This window comes from Panicum virgatum, chromosome 9K, assembly GCF_016808335.1.
Source record: "Panicum virgatum strain AP13 chromosome 9K, P.virgatum_v5, whole genome shotgun sequence".
In the NCBI taxonomy this organism is placed as follows: Eukaryota; Viridiplantae; Streptophyta; class Magnoliopsida; order Poales; family Poaceae; genus Panicum; species Panicum virgatum.
In genome coordinates, this window is record NC_053144.1 from 10,655,343 (window position 1) to 10,670,264 (window position 14,922).

Genomic DNA, 14,922 nt, shown 5'->3' on the forward strand with positions numbered 1-14,922 from the left:
CTCAGCTTGGTCCAAACTTTTTTTTGTTTCTGAGGTGTAGAGATTAGCTCGCAGCCGCACATACTCTAATAATATGCCCACGGCGTTTGTGTGAGGACTAGCTTGGGTTGGGTGCGCGCGCCTTTGCGTGCTCCCTTCACCGCGACTGACCCAGGCGTACAACCCACGGACGTCTTTGCGAACGGAGGAGAGGAGAAGGCTTGCGGGACGGAACTCCGCGCTGCTAAGCAAAGGCGAGCAACGCAGCCAGAAAAAAGCAGAGGCGAGACCGCGAGAGCAGGTCGACCGTGATCTCAGAGGCAGGCAGCACATTTCGATCGAGACGCGGGCTACAAATAAATATTCGCACATATCGCAAGAGCAACAGGACGGACCCCCCTGCACCGGGATCCGGTGCGTGTCTCGACCGCCTGATCGCGTGGGTTATAAGGATCTGAATTTCTGATCAAGATAAGCTTGCTTGTTAACCATTGACTAACCGCGCCCGCATGGGGTGCTCAATTTTGTAACCATGGAATTAATTCGGTTTTGTCTGACAGCATGCCGCAGTGGTAGGGTAAAATCGACAGTGGAAACAGGGGCAGAGGTTTTAACAGATGGGGGCATGGAGATAAAAAGCGCTTCGATGCATGAAGCACCTCCTGAAGCTGGAAATGGTTTACACTGAGCATCTTCAAGAGATTAGTCAAATTGTTTTGTAAAAATTAATTTAGCTATTATTAAACAAAAACATCTCCAATAGACTCTGTAAATGACTATCTAAATTTAGTGGCTCTTCATCCCACCTCATTCTCTCTCTATTTTTAGATAACCTACCTCACTAGCCATCCATACAGAGTCTATAGGAGTACTCTATTATTTATTTGTCAATTTTTTTTTGAGAATAGCTAAATCATTAAATTTGGCTAATCTTTTTGGCCAGTCTCTTGAAGATGCTCTAAAAGGAGCAGAAATGTTAAGGCTCCACCAACTCCACTTCTGAAAATAGGAAGAAACTATTTCACGGATTTCATAGCAGCTTCAGCTCTATCAAAAAAGCAGCATCACCGGAAGAGTGGAGTTCTGAAACAGCCGCCACGGGCTCAAATTTCCTAGGAGTTGGGGAACAGCGCACTTGGTTGGGAGATTAAAGTTTGGATGGGCCAGCTTAAACGTGATGTTCGTGGGGTTTGTTCGGTTCGCAAGACTCTGCAGAATGTCACTTTTCAGGTAGACTGATAGAGAGTGAGAGAGGATATCTTCGTGGGGGGCCATGGCATGATGCTCTCGGCGAGGCATCTCCCTCTCTGCGGCTCTGCATGTGCGAGGTGCTAGCTATTTTTGACCGTGCAACTGCAGCAGGCGCTTGTCCTGAAAACGACTCGCGAGCCGCGACTTTCTTTCATCCGAGAGCGGGGGTTTAGCTGGGGACGACGATGCCCACACGCCTTTACCTTATTATTATGCCGTCTATGATAGGGTGCTGCGTCGAACGTCACAGGCTGATCACCACGTCAGCATCCTTCTAGACGTCGCTGCAGGAGAGCGTTGGTTCTTGGTTCATCTGTCCCAAGCCTTTTACTTGTTGTATTCGATGATTGGGACGATGACTGACCGGAAAAATGGATTTACCTTGACTTTTACTTTTAAAGGTGTTCAATGTCAAGTGGAACTTCGGAATCTAACACTAGTATTTCTCTCAATCCTAGAGGAATGTGCAGAACTCCTTTCCGCAGACGTGGACACGGCCACGCACACACACAGGAATGGATTAGCGCGAGCAGGTTTGGCTCGTTGTCGCTGCATGCGTCTCGTCGCTGGAAGAACACGCAATCACGCGCCGGACGGACCAGCAAGGCCTAGAAGAAATCAAGAAAGTCGCAGGAGCTCGGATCTGACCTTTCGACGTGCACGTGGAGTGTGGACGTACTTCACGGGAACACGGTGTACGGTCGCTTCGCCAACCGAATCGCGCTCCTCGAGCCGCTGGCTGGATCGATCCGCTCGCCGGCGGCCACCAGACGCAGCGCCCCCCGATCCCAGCTGCTGCCGCCGCCAGCCAGCCAAGCTGGCCCAAACCCCAACTCTCACCTGCCCCCGCACGGCGCCACCGTTCCCCGTCACGGCCAGGCGCGCGCTTTTCCGTGGCAGGCGAGTGGGCCCGCCCTGCCGTCGGGTGGCCCGGCCGAGCCACCGCGCCTTGTTCGGCTGGCGGATTCAGTCGGATTCAGCCAGCCACAACAGTATTTTTCTCTCACGCAAAATCAACCCAGCCACCAGCCAACCAGCCAGTCAACAATATTTTTCTCTCACGCGAAATCAGCCAGCCATCCAGCCAGCCAGCCAGCCGAACAAGGCGCGGGAGTCCGGGTACCCGGCTTGGCTCGTGGCTCCGGCGCCCGCGCGAACCTGATGGCCGGCCGCGCACATGCGGCAGTCGCCCGGAGGCCGGACCGGGGCGCGTAGGCCTCGCGCCCCCGCGGGCTGGGGTGTCGCCAAATACTCCGGCGGGCTAATCATTGATGATGGCGGCGGGCTGATCATTGATCTCGCGTCGCTCCTTCTCCGGTTCCAACTGTGCCGGACTGCCGGCGGGCGGCGGCGGGGGGCCATCAAGGCGACCTTGACCGGGCCACCGGGGCGTGGGTCATGCATGCACGTTTGTGGGCGCGGCGCGGCGGGGATGGGGGGCGTGCGCGGATAAACTCGATTGAATTCGTGGTCCTCCACCCCGACGGCAACCATTACCCGCCGCGCGTTGGCGCGCGCTCGGGAGAGTGGTGACTGGTGGGTCTTGTACTTGGACCAGGCGGATCGCTAGAAAATTCGTGCACTATCAAATGATCAGCCGGCGAGTTTTCTTTTTTTCACTCAATTTGCGCAGCTGCACTAGCTAGCTCCGAAGTTTTCCCCGGTCGAAATCAGAATCATCAGCGGCCAATCACATGACAACCACATGCAGATCTTAGCTGATGGTGGTGTAGTACGATAGTAGCAACAACTACAAGAAATTCCACATTTCCTACACGATTGAACAGCCTCGTCCCCGGATTCCCCCGCCCATGAAGGCGCCTGCGAAACTTTCGGTTTCCTTTTCAAAGACATCCGAGCCAAAGCTCCTGTTCTCCGCACAGTTGTCGCTCCCATCGCACTAGCGATAGGGACGGGCGCCGCTGACACGGGAACAGTTGCTGCCCACGAGCCGGTGCCGCCGCGAGTGGCGGCCGTCGCCGGGAGCGGCGGCGCCGTGCCGGCGTTGCGGCGCCCCGGCCGGAAAACCAAGGCCGTCCCCTGCCCCACGCGGCCCCACGAGCCAGTCGGTGGCCACTGGTCTTGTTTGGTTCACACTTGAATTCCTAGTGCACACAGACAAGCATGTATGGAGTGCTAAATAAACTCTATTTGCAAAAAAAATTTAGGGATGGATATAATTTTTCGCGACGAATCTAATGACGGTAATTAATCAATAATTGGCTACAGTGATGCTACAGTACTATTCTCTAATCACGCGGTCAAAAGTCTCATTAAATTCTTAAAGGTTTCTATCGCAAAGTTCTGAAGTTGATTTTGTAAAATAACTTTGTTTAACTCCGTAATTAGCGTCAAAGTTTACTGGTTCTCTCTAGTGCGAGTATCCGTCACATCGAATCTTTCGACATATGCATGAAGCATTAAATGTAGTTAAAAAATAACTAATTACACAGTCTAACTGATTAGCACGAGATGAATCTTTTTAAACCTAATTAGTTTATGATTAGACATTATTTGTCAAATAACACCAAAACGTGTTACAGTAACTTTACACGCAACTTTTCGCGAACTAAAAGCGGCCTAACCAAACAGAGACAGGCGTGGATGTCACTTCAATTCCATCGTCAGCGACAGGCGTGACGACATCGCCTGAGCTAACAGCTGTCGGATCATGCTGAGCCGGCGGCGGAGCCCCCCCGCGTCGTCATCGTGTCCGGCGGCAGTGCTGCGTCAGTGCAGTGCAGGACCGCAGGGCTCTGGTGCTGCGCGCCCACATTTGGCCGCAGCGACAGCGCCCAGTGCGTGCTGCCACTGCCGCAGTCGCACGGACGGGGGCGTCACCCTATGGTTGGGCTCTGGGAGACGGGACACCGCTGGCCTTTTGTCACGGCGCTCTGCCCGCGGCGCGCACCACCGTCAGGCCCCGGCCGGGGCCCCTCGCGCCTCGCCGGCCAGCGGCCGCGCCCGGAGTGGGATCGGCCGGCTGCGGGCCTGCGGCGCGCGCTGAAGGCTGCAGACGACAACAGGGTTTTAAATCCTGACGGGAACCGGTCCGGATACCGCGGTTACCTGTCCGGACCGGTTCAGTTCCGACCGGTTTGAAACTAGTCTAAATTCAAAATTTAAATTTGAATTTAAAAAATAAAATATTCTCAAAAATTTTCTAAAAATACTTCAAGTTGCGACGAATCTAATGGTGTCAAATTTTTTTAAATATTCATTCATTTAGTATACTTTGCGAGTATTTAAAGTTAAATAAAAAAACGTGCATACAAAAGTATACAAATACAATGTAAAACATGTTATACATTGTATTAATGTAAAAGTAGAAAAAAAGAGAGTTGGAGGGTTCATTTAGACTAAAATATGTTATATAAATATTCATTTAGTATACTTTGCGGGTATTTGAATTTAAACCAAAAAAGAAAAAAAAATTGAATTTGACCGGTTACCACTCAAACCGGACCGGTAAACCAGTCCAACCGGTCGGCTAACCGGTGGAAACCGGTTGAACTGCCGTTTTTTATTTGAAATTTGAATTAGCCGGTTTTTTCCAATAACCGGTCAAACCGTCCGGTTTATCGAAACCGGAGGGTGGCGGTTTTGTCTGACCGGTCGGTAAAAAAAAAACCCTACACGGCAGCGCGCCAGTGAGGGACTGGTGGCCCATGTGCGTGGCCGAGCCCCGTCCCTTGCTTGCATGCTTTGAGCTTAGGCTGAAACCGCTGAAGTGGCTGGCACTGGCAAAAGTGGCAAAGCCAGATCCTCTACAGATCCGTGTCCGCCGGCGAGCATTTGCCCCTGGAATTGTACTCTGGAGCATGGTATCCTAAGCTTTACGGCGAAGGGATGTTGCAACACGTACGGCAGTGGCCAATCACCACACACATACAACAGCAACGAGACAATGAATGTGTGCAGTAGCACTATACAAGGCGCTGCCACTGTGTCCCGAGCACAACAATGGTGGAAGGGGACACAAGGGAGGCACGGCGCGTCAGCCTACCATCAGCATGGGCTTGGGCAGGCAAATATCTGCTCAAAAGAAAGGTGCAGATTCTGGAGTGCACAACGGTTAGGCCGGTAACCGGTGGAAACCGGTTGAATTCAAATCCAAATTCAAATAAATTCAAATTTTCCCGTGCAACCGGTTCCGACCGGTTTACCGGCCGGTTTGACCGGTTTACCGGCCGGTTTTACCGGTTTACCGGTCGGTTTGACCGGTTTGAAATTCAAACGCTCCCGTGCAACGGGTTTACCGGCCGGTTTTACCGGTTTACCGACCGGTTTGACCGGTTTACCGGCCGGTTTGACCGATTTGATCGGTGGGCCTTCATGGGCCGACCCATTTTTTTTCTTTTTCTTTTTTGATTTAACTTTAAATTCTCACAAACTATACTAAATGAATGAATTTTTGAGAAAATTTGATACCATTAGATTCATCACACCTTGAAGTATTTTTAGGAATTTTTTCATTTTTTGAATTCAAATTTAAAATTTGAATTTTGGCCGGTTGGGTACCGGCCGGAACCGGAACCGGACCGGACCGGTTTGACCGGTAACCGGTCAAACCGAAAAGAAAAACTCTGTTCTAGTAAAAGGATAAGGGGTACAAATCCCCCATTATTAGCACTTCGATTCGAAACTGGAGGGTTCTCGCAGTGGCAACTGAAAAACACAAACCGTCGAATAGATAACAATGCACACCAGGAGATGCTTTGCTGCACCCAACAGACAACAGTTTTACCTTGAATTTGACATTAATCAGCTCGCATTTCTGAAATCTGTTACAATATCAACTTCTAAACACCAGGAAGCAAAGAATGCCAGGGCACCACCAAAAAATGCTCCCACGTCTCCAACTGATGAAGGTACTATTTACAAATTACAACACATACCTACTAACACTCACAAGAACACGAATGGTACAGAAAGTAAAGCACTCAATTATAGTCAAATCCTTCCTAGCACTGATCCTCGTTGAGCTTTTCAATTAGACTACAAAGTTTTTGAACCGCCGGATTATCCCAATTATCTCTGATCCTCTCCATCAGCAACCTACATGGATCATTGTCGACAGGAGGCGAATCCCTGGGAACAGGAGGATTAAGGAAAGGGTGCTGAAGTAGCTGAGGTATTCGCCATCGCTCGCTTCGGTCCCATGCAAGACACCTTTGCATCAAATCAATGAGCCATGGATTGTCAACTGGTTCATACATGATCTTGTGGTTCCTATCAGTGACTTCTTTATATTTTGCCCAAAAAGTCTTGTAGTTCGCAAATGGTGTCTTACCGTACACCATCTGGTAAAGAATACAGCCAAGAGACCAAATATCAGAAGGGCGCCCACACTTGATAATGTTACCACCCGAGTCAGTATCGTTGCACATGAATGCTTCAGGTGACATGTAGTTCAGTGTCCCTACCTGCTCGTTGCAGTCAGAAAACCACAATTAGCATGCATTAGAAAGCAGCACACACAACTGAAGATAATTATATTCTTATTAATATATAAGTGAACACAAGGAAAGGTCGCAACTGTGTGTACCAGAGTGCATCACATGGTACCTGAGCATCACGCTGAATGTTTGTTGTATCATTCTGTATAGCTTTGGCAATGCCAAAATCAATAAGTTTAAGCGAGCCCCTCACAAGCATAAAGTTGGCAGGCTTCAAATCAGAGTGCACTATCCGTTCCTCATGTATTGTATTGACAGCTTCAAGCATTTGCTACAGCATAAACAAAAGGGGGAAAAAGTGAGAAGGTGCCTAAAAGGTTCACAATATTTCCTACTTTATCATGTAAGCACAAGTTGCACATAGGTTATAGTATCTCACTATATTTCAATGGTTTTGCTCTGTAAACTGCATTTTTAACTTTTATATAGAAACAGGTATAGTAAGCCACAGAAAATTCTGGCAACTCACATGTACGGTTGCACTGGGCAACGAGATGGAGCATTTAATTCCACAATTCTTTTCTGTTAACGTTTTGCATAAGTACAGAGGCAATAATAAAAATATAGAAGAACCAACATAGATAATTTGCTGAGCGAAGATAAACCAAATATCAGTAGCAGAACCAGAAACCAGTTGGCAAACTAAATAAAATTGATCAATTACCTAACCAGTTGTTTTAAAAAGGTTAAACTAATGAAACTAGACATGAAGGGGTAATAAAACACAACAACAACATAGCCTTTTTTCCCAAGCAAGTTGGGGTAGGCTAGAGATGAAACCCGAAAGAAATAAGTTCAAGGTTCAGGCATATTGATAGCTAGTCTCCAAGCGCTCCTATCCAAAGCTATCTCTTTAGAGATATTCCAATCCTTAAGGTCTCTCTTAACCGACTCATCCCACGTCAGATTATGTCTATCTCTACCCCTCTTTACATTATCGACCCGCTCAAGAACCTCATTGCGCACCGGCGCCTCAGGAGGCCTTCGTTGGACATGTCCAAACCATCTCAGCCGATGCTGGGTAAGTTTCTCCTCAATTGGTGCCACCCCGACCCTATCCCGAATAACTTCATTCCGGACTCTATCCCTCCTTGTGTGCCCGCAAAACCACTGCAACATCCGCATCTCTACTACACTCAGTTGCTGGACATGTCGTCTTTTTGTAGGCCAACATTCAGCACCGTATAACATCGCCGGACGAATTGCTGTCCTATAGAATTTGCCTTTTAGCTTTTGTGGCACCCTCTGGTTACAAAGGATGCCAGAAGCTTGCCGCCATTTCAACCAGCCAGCTAAAATTCTATGCCTAACATCTTCATCAATGTCGCCATCCTTTTATAGCACTGATCCTAAATACCGAAAAGTATCCTTCTGGACCACCACTTGTCCATCTAGACTAACGTCTCCCCCCTCATGACTAGTCGCGCTGAAATCGCACATCATGTACTCGGTCTTGGTCCTACTAAGTCTGAACCCTTTCGACTCTAACGTGCGTCTCCACAGCTCTAACTTCCTATTAACCCCTGCCCTACTCTCGTCAACTAGCACCACATCATCAGCAAAGAGCATACACCAAGGGATCTCACCTTGTATATCCCTTGTGACCTCATCCATCACCAAAGCAAATAAATAAGAGCTCAATGCTGACCCCTGGTGTAGGCCTATGTTAATAGAAAATCAATGGTGTTGCCATCACATGTCCGGACAAACGTCATCGCATCTTTGTACATATCCTTAATGAGGGTAATGTACTTAGTTGGGACTTTGTGCTTCTCCAAGGCCCACCACATGACATTTCTCGGTACTTTGTCATATGCCTTCTCAAGGTCAATGAAGACCATGTGCAAGTCCTTCTTCTGCTCCTTATATCTCTCCATCAATTGTCATATTAAGAAAATCGCCTCCATGGTTGACCTTCCAGACATGAACCCAAATTGGTTTTGGGTCACACTTGTCACTTTTCTTAGGCGATGCTCGATAACCCTCTCCCAAAGCTTCATCGTATGGCTCATCAACTTAATCCCGCGGTAGTTAGTAAAATACAATTTTTCAAACCTTAAAGAGCGCATTCTACAAAGATACCAAGACATGACATTGAAAACACTAGAGTAAAGAGACTTCATATTTAGTTACAGTAGAACCTAATTTTCCAGTATTCAGATGCCTCATTTTTTACTAATTGGGACAAAATGAGGCTACCTGCCAATAAAAGCGTAGCCAGTTTTCATCAATTTTCATATTAGAGTTGTTCCTCTCCTTCCACTTTTGAGCAACCATATGAGCTAAGTCAATTTCACCAAACTCCAGGACCATGAAAATGTAGTGATCATCCCTAATTCTTCCATCCCTGGGTGACATGGAACCTTCTATAAGCAAACTTTTATCAGTTACCTGGTTGATACAAAATCCATTAGGCAGATCAGAATATGTCTCTCTGGAGATAGAATTGGTAATACATGTAGATGAGTACAATTATTCTATGAAAATTAATACATATAAAGAACAGTTAGATGACAGGTGTACATTAGATAACCAATACTTCATCTGTCCCAGAATATAGCTACGTTAGGTTTTTCCTAAGTCAAACCTTTTAAACTATGACTATGACTAGCAAAAAAAACCATAAAGATTGGCAACCTAAAAATGAAATTAGTTGATTCATTGTGAAACCGACTATCATAACATGTAACTTTTTATATTTAAAATCAATTATTTTAGTTATTGTTGGTCAAAGATGAAAATGGTTGACTATGGATAAACCTAAACGTGGCTATATTCTGGGATGGAGTAGTTGCTTAAAATTTACAATTGTATGGCGATGTGGGTTGAAATTTTAGTCAGCATAAGCAGTTTATTACCCTCCATAAAAATAAGACCATTTCTGCAAAATGTGACTTCCCTGTACAGGTACTGGAACTTGAAACCAAAGATTTTCTATATATACAGGTAACAATTGTTTTTTAAGTACTGGACTACTGGTGTGATACATAGGGTACTAGACATTCTAACTGGAGAACTAAAATACAAAAAAAAATGAAATAACACTATATATGATACAGATGTTGTCAGCTAGTAGGTCCTATGGGTTGTCTATGTCCATCATCTGGCAATGTGCAACTAGGACCAGAAAACAGCATAGGGTAGCACTGCAATGACGTCTATAACCATGTCAAGTTCATGCTATGCAGATGTAGTTTTGTATGAGTTTCTGTAAAGGCCAGGAAGCAAAATATCTTTCCTAATCTATCCATTCATCATCATTAACACTGGTCCTATGGGAAACTAACGAAACCTTAGAGGTTTACATAAAAATGGTTAAACTGAGGCAGGAAATGCAGATGATATTTCTGCAAGGACATCAAGAGAATGCTTTCATCATTTATAGGTGGGGAAGTAAATCTTCGTCACACAGAAAATAAAATAAAGAAACCGAAACAGGAAAATGTTTTTGGAAATAAGGTTAGGAACTTGGTACCTCATAATCAATCAGCTGTATGATATTGCTCTTCCCTTTCAACTTATTTAGATACTCAATTTCTTGGCAAAAACCATAGGCAGTAGGGTAATCACGGCCTTTCAGTTTGATCTTTTTCAGGGCATATATTATGCAATCTGATGATATAACTTTGTGGACTTCACTACTACCCCCAGATCCTATTTTGCCAAGTTTCTGATAAAGTTTCCCATTCACCTTAAAGAACACATTAGGATCATAATTCCTTTTGTGACGCTCCTTCTCGCCCTTGTTTGGTCGGGGAGCACCACCATCCCTGGTAGATGTAGGTTGGTCATTTGCAGGTAAGCCTTTGGAACACAAACTGCCAATGCTGGAAACAGCTTTGTCTGTGGCACTGCCGCCTAGACGAACCTGCTGATCAAGTGGATTCCAATCATCAATGCCCGTCGCACCTGCACGCTCCTTTTGAGGACCATGACCCAGTAAACCCTTAGATGATTCTGCAGCAGATTCTGGCATCGGAACTGGTGAAGCGTATCCACTAATCTGTGGAGCTTGTGAACTTTGGACAGTAGGCCCTGAATGTAGTGATACAGCAGTAGCAGATGAACCAATGGCAGAGCAATGGGTCATTGGATCTCCATGATTCTGATTACGAGATTCTTCAATCCCTCTGTGAGACAAATTAGGTGCATCATACCTAATATCCATGTCAACTGCAGCATCAGCAATTTCAAGCTCCTGATGGTTCTGATGGTGATAGTGTGCTCCTTGATTCGCAGGAATACTTTCTCCTGCTGTCAATGAAACAGAATGCAGATAAGACAACATACTGTCCATTCTACTATCAACAGTGATCCCTACATTATCACCTGCAATGTAAACTGATAACTAAACATGCACACAACTTTGTAATACAAATATCAAAGAAAGAAAAGGATTCTTACTCTGGGAAGTTAACTGTGGATCACCAACGGAGTAAAACTGTTCTTTCTTGAAACTTTCCACCACCAATGCATTGCGAGATGGAATTTGAGATGAAGTTTCCAATGATGATTTCTCCATATCAACCACCAGGTTAGCCTCATTCTTCTGCTGGTAGTTCTGGCCAACACTCTGCCCACAGGTATCTGTGATATTTTTTAACATTGAGGGAGTTGTCAACATCAACTCATCTGGAGCAGAGGACCCCAATTTAGCAGTGCTGGCATTTTTCTGTTGATCAGGCGTCGCATTTTGCAGCCTGGAGGATCCCAACAGGCCTCTCCGAGGCTGCATAACCTTTCCTTCATGGTTTTTAACCTCAGAAGGGCTGGGACCAGCTCTATTTGCTCCCTCAGCTCTCGACACCAGCACCCTAGTCGCTCTTGGTACGTTGGACTGCATCAAACCTGAGGTAAGATCATGTAGAAGCTGATCAATATAACATCTGAAATAATTCATTTGGATACAAATACAATATGCAAACTCGAAACAACATCACAGATAGTATCTAGAAACTCAACACCAACGACAAAGCCACGAAATCAAGTGCAAGCGCAAAACATGTTGCAGGGTCCCCAGTCAATAGGAAACTTACAGAAGGTAACATGCTTCAACGTACTTAGATTTACAAGGAAAATGTGCCAAACACAAACTAGAACCCTAGACGGAAATGACTTCAGAGAAGGGCAGGGGCTCCAGAGGCGAATCCACTCACCCAGCGGTCTCTGCCGCTTGACAGCTGCATTAAGCTCTCTCAGGAAGTTGTGCGGCGACAGCGTGAGAGACGAGGACGACCCCGATGACGACGTCAGGTTGCTGGCGGCCGTGTCCCCGCCGGTAGGGACAGTGATGCCCTTGCCGGCACTGGCTCCTGCGGCGTGGGAGGGCGTTGGGGGCCGAAGGAAGCTATCCCTGCTCTCCATAGGTGGCGGCGGCGGGCGGGCCCACCGGCATCTCGCCGGAGAGGCGGATCCGCGGCGCTAGGGTTCCCTGGCGGCCGACGGGGCTCGAATCGGCGCAGTCAACACCGGGATAGGGAGGCGCCGCGAGGTGCGGGCCGGGAGGTCGCCATGGAGCGAAGCGGCAGCAGAGATGAGGCGAATCGAAGCGAATGGTGAGCGGGTGGGGGAGGAGGGAATGGGGACAAAACCCCAAAATTCGAAATGGAGGAAGACGAAGGTGCCGTGAATCACACGGTCACTCGGAGGGACCCAAATTGGATAAATTTTATGGAGGCATATCCGGTGCAATCACCGAACTGGTGAAAGCATCGTGAAAGCAAACTAAAAAGGTCTTCAAAAAATTCTGAAAAAAATCATGAATGTACATCTCGGTCTACCCCATCTACATATAAAATTTCATGATCAAATTCATCTTACTCTTGCAGTTACAAAAAAGACAAATTTGGGCTGCATTTGAACGTTAATGATTGTTAGAAAATTTGTCTTTTTTGTAACTGCAAGTGTAAGATGAATTTGATCGTGGAAATTTATATGTAGATGGGGTAGACCGAGATGTACATTCATGATTTTTTTCAAAATTTTTTGAAGACCTTTTTAGTTTGCTTTCACGGTGCTTTCACCAGTTCGGTGATTGCACCGGATATGCCTCCAAATTTTATTCAGAACTAGTAGGGTTGCCGCACGTGTTTTAGAAAAACAAAAAAAAATTATATTACAAAAAATATGTATTCATAGCCACATCTACTATTAGCTTGTGGTTACAATATTTAGGACATTGTTCGATACAAATTTACCCAAAATAAAAATTTTGAGATATACATATCATATGGACATGACCATACATACATGCAACTCACTAATGACATCGCAAGAATTATATAGAAGGGTAAAGGTAAGAATAAAATATTTGCATTGGTCATATCCTAATTGTAGCACATTTTTTTTCAGAAAATCCACATATGAATGACACATCTAACATACATACTATAAAAATTTAATGATGCAGAATCTTCGCACCATATTGCCAGAATTTAATTTACAACTCATATCTCATTTATGATGGACTCTGGTGTCACTGCAAACGATTAAAGTTCCATTAAGTAAAAAAAATCAATCAGATTGGCCCTTTGAATTTATAATATATTAGTGATAACCAACAACATCAACACTAAAAAAAGGATACATCATATAAGATTCTTTCATTTTGAAGACCGTAGAATATCTCTGAAAATAATATTTTTGATTCTTCTGCCGGTTGGATCAAGATCTTTGTTAGGTTTAGCTAGCATTCATGTAGTTGAACGTGAAACACCTCTTGATAAGGCAACATATAGCTATACATGAGAGAAAACAGGCTCTGGAAGATAGATCCCAACATTTGGTATAGTTTGACCTTGAACTTTATTTATAGTCATTCCAAAACTGAGTCTTATTGGAAATTGTTTCCTCTTAAATTTGAAAGGTAGTGAAATATCCTCTGATGGAGACAATGGAATCTTTGGTATAAAAACTCGATTTCCAGTATGTTGTCCATTTACAATTTCACAATCAATTGCATTGTCTTCAAAAGCCTTCACTATAAGTCGAGTTCCATTGCACAGTCCATGATGAAGATCCAAATTTCGAAGAAGTATGACAGGACAATTCTTCTTAATTTTAAACTCATGAGGAGGAAGACCATTTGGAGTAATTGAGTTCAGAAAATCAAAAGGATAGTTATTAGTTGAGTCATCATCTACAGAATCATGACTGTAGTAAACTTTTTTTCTCCAGGAAACTTTGCAATCATCATCGCGTTGAGGCTATCAACATACTCATTTTTTGTTGACAAGATAGCACGCTCGCGCATGTAACTGACGGAGGTGCAGTTGTTAGCTAGATCAGGAAACACATGATCGATGAGAGTATCAATAGACTGATCATCATTATACTCAAGCATAATGTCATCTGACAGATCCACATAATTATTTGGGAAGGTCTTTTCTGTTCCATTACCAATTCTTAATAAAAACTGCGAGAACCATACATCATTCAAGGCCCTCATGTTCTGCTTCAGCCGTATTATCTTGATATCATCCCATATATAGAACTGAAGTAAGGTAGCATCACAAATTTGTGCTCTAGTACCTCTAGGAACAACAAGTAGAACTTGTCTGAAATCCCCTCCAAATACCATTATTTTACCACCAAATGGTAAATCATATCCTGTAATATCATGTAACGATCTGTCAAGTGTTTCCACAGCATGCCTTCGTGTCATCGCAACCTCATCCCATATAATTAAAGATGCCTCACGCAATAGTGCTGCAGTACCACTTTGTTCAGTAAAGTTGCAAACAGAATTATCTTGAAGTTTTATGGGAATTTTAAACCTTGAATGAGCCGTACGACCACCAGGCATGATGGATGCTGCAATACCGGATGTAGCTGTAGCCACTGCGATCCGTAGATCGAACTTTGGCCAAAAGAGCCCTGTAAAGATATGTCTTTCCGGTCCCACCAGGACCATCCACAAAGAAAACTTTTCCTTTATTTCTTATGACATGATCAAAAATTTGGTTAAAACCTTTCATTTGCTCAGTATTGAGAGACTCGGCTAATTTAATATCTTCGTCAGATACAATAATTTTTCTCCCCTCAGTTAGTTCCCTATAATAATCTCTATTTGTCTCACCTGTTCGGCCAAAATTTTAATTATAAGTACAAGTATACAATAAATAATAATAATAGCAACACAGTATCGCAAATAAAGTTGGGAAAATATATTATCAGACTGATGCATATGTGGCAGGCCGTAATTTCTAATGTTTTTACCCATCGAGGAGTGAAT

The 14,922-nt window shown here is 44.9% G+C and overlaps 1 protein-coding gene across 7 annotated transcripts; it reads right to left on the bottom strand.

Annotated features, from left to right (window-relative positions):
- Positions 1-5,952: 5,952 nt before the first annotated feature.
- LOC120650054 (serine/threonine-protein kinase MPS1-like) lies at positions 5,953-12,316 on the bottom strand. 7 transcript variants are annotated; one of them, XM_039927018.1, is made up of 7 exons: positions 11,846-12,315; positions 11,094-11,537; positions 10,165-11,018; positions 8,889-9,080; positions 6,799-6,960; positions 6,524-6,656; positions 5,953-6,402 (listed from the first exon to the last, which is right to left on the bottom strand). In XM_039927018.1, the coding sequence occupies exons 1-7, from the start codon at positions 12,051-12,053 to the stop codon at positions 6,281-6,283; spliced, it is 2,115 nt and encodes a 704-aa protein (XP_039782952.1). In that variant the 5' UTR covers positions 12,054-12,315; the 3' UTR covers positions 5,953-6,280. The 7 variants fall into 7 exon arrangements, with proteins under 7 accessions (XP_039782952.1, XP_039782950.1, XP_039782949.1 ...); XM_039927016.1 differs by having other exon boundaries at positions 5,953-6,656; positions 10,165-10,940; XM_039927015.1 differs by having other exon boundaries at positions 5,953-6,656; positions 10,165-10,943.
- Between the last annotated feature and the right edge of the window lie 2,606 nt (positions 12,317-14,922).